The 7,560-nt window shown below is 38.9% G+C and overlaps 2 protein-coding genes across 2 annotated transcripts; one reads left to right on the forward strand and one right to left on the reverse strand.

The window, feature by feature from the left end:
- The first annotated feature begins 789 nt into the window (after positions 1 to 789).
- On the forward strand, positions 790 to 3,199 carry LOC106327718 (probable galacturonosyltransferase 12). The gene is made up of 5 exons (XM_013765951.1): positions 790 to 1,063; positions 1,262 to 1,317; positions 1,403 to 2,152; positions 2,222 to 2,524; positions 2,602 to 3,199. The coding sequence occupies exons 1-5, from the start codon at positions 853 to 855 to the stop codon at positions 2,884 to 2,886; spliced, it is 1,605 nt and encodes a 534-aa protein (XP_013621405.1). The 5' UTR covers positions 790 to 852; the 3' UTR covers positions 2,887 to 3,199.
- LOC106327719 (transcription factor ILR3) lies at positions 3,089 to 5,249 on the reverse strand. Its single transcript, XM_013765953.1, has 5 exons — positions 4,990 to 5,249; positions 4,177 to 4,239; positions 3,913 to 3,990; positions 3,669 to 3,831; positions 3,089 to 3,590 (listed from the first exon to the last, which is right to left on the reverse strand). The coding sequence occupies exons 1-5, from the start codon at positions 5,115 to 5,117 to the stop codon at positions 3,315 to 3,317; spliced, it is 708 nt and encodes a 235-aa protein (XP_013621407.1). The 5' UTR covers positions 5,118 to 5,249; the 3' UTR covers positions 3,089 to 3,314.
- Positions 5,250 to 7,560: the final 2,311 nt, after the last annotated feature.

Raw genomic sequence — 7,560 nt, forward strand, 5'->3', positions numbered from 1 at the left:
ACGTTGATCTCATTGTCTCATTCTCTTCATATTATGTATGTTACATGATCTAACACCATATAAACTGAGCTTTTATAAACAAAATCATGCAAGATATTAGATTGGAACTTGTACGTTATCAAGGCTGTATACCTAGGCCCCAAAGGTATCCATAACTAGCAGAAAACTGAAGCGTGCAGAACAGAACTAACAAAGGAAAGGCTAAAGTAGTACTACAAAAAGACTTGCGCTAAATCTCCAAATTACTTTGTTTTGGGTGGGGGCGAGATTGAATAACTTACGAGAAATGGGTAGCTGTCTAAATTATCGAAGAAATTAGTCCTCAAAAAGTAAATTCTGAAGTTGAAGCTCCAATGTCTTTGTTCAAAGACTTTATTTAGAGGTAAAGCTATGTCTTGTAACCACCGAATAGCTCCTTTTCATCTACACTCTCTATATATTTTAAAACATGTGCTAAAATCTCCAAACTGAACCGGCTTATTTATGACATTCCGGTTTATAAATCACAAAAACCGTGAGATTCAGTGAATTCGTATACTTAATAAGTAAAAAAGACTACGTAAACCGGAGAAAACCGAAGCGTTTCATGCAAATACAAAAAGAAAATCACATCACATTTTAAACCGTAGTCTTTTTACGTCTAAGTTTCTAACAAACACACATTACCTTTTCGTCACATGAATCAGATACGATCTGCCATTAATAACCTCAACACAAAGCAAGGTTAGGTAAATGACGTAGACCCTTTTTGAATACTCATACAATACATAACAACGTAAGATCCTTTTTCGACATCCATCTCCTTTCAGACAAACCCACGTTCAGAAAAGAACAGAGAGAGACATAAAAGAGATGCAGTTACATATATCTCCAAGCTTGAGACTTGTGACGGTCGTCAAAGGGAAAGGACTAAGAGAGTTCATAAAAGTGAAGGTTGGTTCAAGAAGATTCTCGTATCAAATGATGTTTTATTCTCTGCTCTTCTTTACTTTTCTTCTCCGGCTCGTCTTCCTTCTCTCCACCGTTGATACTATCGACGGTGCCTCTCCTTGCTCCTCTCTTGGTAACTAGTTCTTGTCCCTTCATTTATTTATTTTCTAAATCCAGATATTTTAAATAATGAACTATTGATTTCGTTTTGAATAAAATCTCTGTTTGTTGCTCATTTTGTCACAATTTTTGCTAATTAAAATATGTAAATGCGATTTTTGTAAATCATTTATGTAAAATATCTATATAACTTTTTTTTTTTGATAAACAGCTTGCTTGGGAAAAAGACTAAAGCCAAAGCTTTTAGGAAGAAGGGTTGAGACTGGTGTAGGTTACTCTAACTTCAGTTTTAGTATCTTGAGCATATTAGATTATTAGTGTTAAAAGGTTAATGTTCTTTGGTTATTTCTAGAATGTCCCAGAAGCTATGTACCAAGTTTTGGAACAGCCTCTAAGTGAAGAAGAGCTAAAAGGAAGATCAGACATACCACAAACACTTGAAGATTTCATCTCTGAAGTCAAAAGAAGCAAATCAGACGCAAGAGAATTTGCACAAAAGCTTAAAGAAATGGTGACACTGATGGAACAGAGAACAAGAACCGCTAAGATCCAAGAGTATTTATACCGACACGTCGCATCAAGCAGCATACCAAAACAACTTCACTGCTTAGCTCTCAAACTAGCCAACGAACATTCCATAAACGCAGCCGCACGTCTCCAGCTTCCAGAAGCAGAACTAGTCCCAACCTTAGTCGACAACAACTACTTTCACTTTGTCTTGGCTTCAGACAATGTACTTGCAGCTTCTGTCGTGGCTAAGTCTCTGGTTCAGAACTCCTTAAGGCCTCATAAGATCGTTCTTCACATCATAACTGATAGGAAAACTTATTTCCCTATGCAAGCTTGGTTCTCACTGCATCCTCTGTCTCCAGCGGTAATTGAAGTCAAGGCTCTGCATCATTTTGATTGGTTATCGAAAGGGAAAGTTCCGGTTTTAGAAGCTATGGAGAAGGATCAGAGAGTGAGGTCTCAGTTCAGAGGCGGATCATCGGTCATTGTGGCTGATAACAACGAGAACCCAGTTGTTGTTGCTGCTAAGTTACAAGCTCTTAGCCCTAAATACAACTCCATGATGAATCACATCCGTATTCATCTACCAGAGGTAAACTTGATCCGTGTGACAGAGAAGAATGCTCCGAACATTAGACTTACAACTTCTTTGTTGTTGCAGTTGTTTCCGAGCCTAAACAAGGTTGTGTTTCTAGACGATGACAATGTGATCCAAACTGATCTTTCACCACTTTGGGACATTGACATGGATGGGAAAGTTAATGGAGCAGTGGAGACATGTAGAGGAGAAGACAAGTTTGTCATGTCAAAGAAGTTCAAGAGTTACCTCAATTTCTCAAACCCGATCATTGCCAGAAACTTCGACCCTGAGGAATGTGCTTGGGCTTACGGGATGAATGTTTTCGATCTAGCGGCTTGGAGAGAGACTAACATTACCTCCACTTACTATCATTGGCTCGACGAGGTAAACCTAAACAACTAACTAGCGAGCAAACACTATCAAGCAACTTAACTTAGTCCATTTTCTTGTATGTGTTGCAGAACTTAAAGTCAGACCTGAGTTTGTGGCAGCTGGGAACCTTGCCTCCAGGGTTGATAGCTTTCCACGGCCATGTCCAGACCATAGATCCGTTCTGGCATATGCTTGGTCTCGGGTACCAAGAGAAAACAAGCTTTTCTGATGCTGAAAGTGCAGCTGTTGTTCATTTCAATGGAAGAGCTAAGCCTTGGCTTGATATAGCGTTTCCTCATCTACGTCCTCTTTGGGCTAAGTATCTTGATCCCTCTGATAGGTTCATCGAGAGCTGTCACATTAGAGCATCATAATAATAATCACATACAAACTAAGTTCACACGTTGGCTAAAAGAACCAGAGAAGAGATTCCCAGATCAATTCATAGGAGCAAACTTTTCTGCAAATTCACTGGTCATGTTTTTGCAGTCTCTTCTGTTTCTAATTCTTTTGTACTTCCAAACTCTAATGGCGAGAAAAAAAAAACACATTCTATATATTAATGTAAGAGCCATCTGCCTAACTCTACTTAAATTTACATGTAAATAGATAACATTGCGCCAAGCAATTGGAGTTTACAGTTGTTCAGCAGATAACAGTTATTCAAACGACCATAACACGATAAAACAAAGGCAACGATAAGACTAAGAAAGCCGAGAAAGAGGAGAGTAAAACAAATGGACTTTTCTTTTTTTTCAGCAGAAGCAAGAAGCAAACCAGTCGATGATTTTTTTTCTCCAAGTTAAGCAACTGGTGGACGAAGGACATGATCCTGAGAGGTATCGACGGAAGCAGGAGGCATGAACTGCCACATGGCAACTCCTGGGTAACTGATGAATGGCACCATCTTGTTTCCGGGAGCTTGGCCTTGCGCAGCAGAAGCAAAAGCAGTTGGCATCATAGGTGGAGCTGGGAAGAAGCTTGGTTGAGGAGCATTCATGGCTTTGAGCTGTTGCTCCAGCTTCTCTTTCTCTGTCTTCAGCCTCTGTTTCTCATCTCGCAGCTCGTTTTTCTCAGTCTGATCGAGATCACAAGGAACCTAGTAGTAAGCATGCATGGTGACAGTATCGATTACAAGTCGAAGAAAAATTTCTACCTTTAACTCTTTGATTTTGTCCTGAAGACTTGAATTGGTGTCCTTCAACTTCTGGGCTTCGCCGCGTAGCTGTGTCACCATGCGGACAGCATCGACCAAGATTGCAGCCTTGTCTGTTTTGGGAGGGTTTCCAGGCTCCAAAATTACACTCAATTCGGTAAACCTGTTATTCATTTAAAAAAAGGCGATAAACTTCAGTTACTATAAAAGCAAAGAGAAGGATATACAAAATTGAAAAGATTACTTGTCATTCAGCCTGTCTCGGCGCTGCTTCTCTCTACATGCTTTTGAGCTAGTGGCAGAGGATGATTCACATCTCGCCCTGAAAAAAAAATTATTGACCAGGTTTACTTTTTCTGATACCTTATCAACCCAAAAATATTCCAAGAAAGCCAATACAGATCCACAGAAACAGTTAAAGAATGAACTGTTTTGCAGAAGTTGCTAGAGTTGCGTGGTCTTTTGAAAAAAAGGTGCAACAGGTGGAGTTTACCAGAAGAAGGCTTACCTCTTTTTGGAGCCAGGTTCCTTGCTGGCTTCTGAATTTCCAGCCGAACCATCAACTCCCGCGCTGATCCAAAAGGAACCAAAAAGTTATTAATACAATGCAAACAATACAAGGGAACTTACCATAAATCGTTCTAACACTCATCTATCTCAAAGCGGAATCTCAAGAACTTACATATACGCTCACTTTCAAGGAAGAAGAACCTTTCAAAAAAACATTGACATGGTAAGGTCAAACTAGCAACTCAGATGGAAAGGCACTATCCACAAAAGGAATCTAATTCCCACAAAACAAAGTGATAGTGATGAATCGATTCCCGAATCAAGGAACATGTGAGAAGTGCACGAAAAACATGTCAGGCACACACACAGAGTTGACTTTGAGATAAACGAACACAAGAACTCTCCTGAAGACTTAATGTCATTTACCCAACTGCAAGGATACCTCACCAGCTAAAGAGTCAACCTTTAAGCTTAAAATGAAATTTTCAGATGACAAAGATAACACTAAGAATCTAAGTTTCGTCTCCACAACCTACTCAAACAATCCCACATGCTTAACAACTTAGCCAATCAAATTACAAATTCCATAATTTAACTTTTATTTCTTCAGAAAACCCCTGAAAAATAACATTTTTAGGCCGAATATGCCAACATGTGCGCAAGCAATTAGGGTTTACGTTGACCAAAATTGAACACTCGCATGCGAGTAGTAAGCTGAAGTTGATCGGCTATACTGATTCCTCCCAAATCAATCAGAAGGTGCTAAGATCAGAACGGAACCCTAATTGAATCAGTTAGAGAGAAGAGAAACCTGGAGTTAGAAGAAACGGCAAGAGGTTGGTGAACGGGCCAAGAGAAACCAGGACCTTGGATGGTGAAGCTTCCATAGTCGGCATCGATCAGGTCGGATATCCAGTTAGCGGTTTCGGGGGACACCATCTCCTCCTCAAACTCCACCGGTAGATCGATTTCTTCCGTTAAAATTTGATTGGAGCTGAAGAAAAACTGTTGGAGGAGACCAAGTGTGGAATAATCCCAGGAGATTTAGAGTTGTTTTCACGCGCATTCTTCTTCTCTTCTGGGCTTCCAGGCCCATATATTATATACAGTACACTATTTTTTCTTTTTTTTTCATACTAAAAAAAGAAAAAATAGTGTACTAACAATAAATATTCAAATTGTAATCTATCACTAGTAATACATATTATTGAGTAAAAATAATATATTAAATCTTCATAAAACGATTCAGTATATGTAAATACGCTTTACGTAAAATTGTTAAATATGTTGTAAAATATGTAAAGTTATCGGTTTATAATAATTCTCCTAGTTTATAATATATAAATAAATATTTCAAAATATTATATATATGTGCTATTGTTACATCATATATATTAAAAACAAGAGTTAAAACAAACATTTTAACATGTGTTTTTTTTAATTTACATTTTAACATGTTTTGGTTAAAGCAGAATGTTTCAAGCTTATGTTTCCCAAAAGAATAGCATTCACTTGATAAAATCTAATGTTTCTAAAGACAAAGTTAAAAATCAGGTGGTCTTGGTCTAGTGGTAAAGAGTTTATAGTTGTGAATATCGCACTGAGTTCGATTTTTCTTGGCCTTCCAAAACGTGTTAAGTGGTAAGAAAACGTGGATCTTGCAAATTTCTTCGTAAGTCTTTGGATCCAAAAAACTTTTGAAATCACATCACAGTTATCAAAAAAAAAATGTTAAAATAGATAAGCTTCTACACAATTGCAGTTTTGTCAATAAAAGTATGCCGCAGAAAATAGAAATCATGGTTCAATAAAAATGTATTCTACTATGTGATGAGCAATAAACTCTAAACTGAACATTTTTTGAATAATTGGAAGGTTTCGAGTTCGGAGGCGTGTATATATTTTTATGGCGAACCCAAGTTATATTAAATTAACTCTTATTTGATTGTAAATTAATTCTCATCCGAAGAGCATATTATTCTCAATAGTGCTGTAAAGTTAAGGATATTGAAATGTAAGTTTCTGTTTATTATTAATAAATAAGTGTTACCTTTATATATGTGTTACAAGAGAGATAAATGGAAATACAATAAGAGAAAATATTACGAATCATAAACATAAACGAATTAGGAAATAGACAAGTTGTAGCCGCCTCTCTCTCTTCTCCAAGTCTCGCGGCCACCTCTCTCTCTCTAGGATTGGACCGTCTCTCTCTCTAAGTGTATGGGCCGGTTATGGACCGGACCGGTTATGGACACCCACCAATTGATTTATAACACTCTCCCTTGGATGCCATAACCATACAGGGATTGTAATACGCTTAATGTTGCCTCATTAAAACCTTATCAGGAAAACCCAGTGGGACAAAACCATGACGAAGAAAAAAGAGTACAACACGTACTACTCCCCCTGCTGGGAACCTCAGTGGAGGTCCTTCAGCCTACGCATCCCAATCTGATGCGTGAGCTTCCTGAACGTGCAGGTAGGAAGTGCCTTGGTGAATAGGTCAGCTGAATTGTCACTGGATCGTACTTGGACGACCTGGACCTCACCGGCTTTCTGAAGCTCGTGAGTAAAGAATAACTTAGGCGATATGTGTTTCGTCCTATCACCTTTTATGTAACTGTCCTTGAGCTGAGCAATGCACGCAGCATTGTGCTCATACATCACGGTTGGTTTTTTGCACTCGGCCATCCCGCAATCAGCTCGGACGTGTTGGGTCATCGACCTCAACCAAACACACTCGCGGCTGGCCTCATGTATGGCCAAGATTTACGAGTGATTAGATGAAGTGGCCGCGATGGTTTGTTTCATGGAACGCCATGATATGGCCGTACCTCCATGTGTAAAGACATATCCTGTCTGTGATCGAGCTTGATGTGGATCTGATAAATAACCAGCATCAGCAAAACCAACTAAACCATCTTTGTTATGGTTAGTATAATATAGACCCAAGTCTTTCGTTCCTTGCAGGTAACGAAGAACATGTTTGATCCCATTCCAATGCCTCTGGGTTGGACAGAAGCTAAACCTAGATAGTACATTCACAGTAAAGCTTATATCAGGTCGTGTGTGAGTTGCCAAGTACATTAAAGCTCCTATGGCACTGAGATATGGCATTTCGGGACCTAGGTCATCTTCATCGTCCATCTTGGGACGGAATGGGTCAGTGTCAGGGCCGAGAGACCTCAGGACCATGGGACTGGTCAGAGAATGGCAATCGGTCATATTAAATCTCTTGAGTACCTTTTCAGTGTATGCCATCTGATGAACAAGGATCCCATCATTTATGTACTCAAGTTATAATCCCAAACAGAATTTTGTTTTCCCGAGATCTTTCATCTCGAATTCTTTCTTAAGGTATTCAACCGCTTGGGAAATT

Source organism: Brassica oleracea, chromosome C2, assembly GCF_000695525.1.
Source record: "Brassica oleracea var. oleracea cultivar TO1000 chromosome C2, BOL, whole genome shotgun sequence".
In the NCBI taxonomy this organism is placed as follows: Eukaryota; Viridiplantae; Streptophyta; class Magnoliopsida; order Brassicales; family Brassicaceae; genus Brassica; species Brassica oleracea.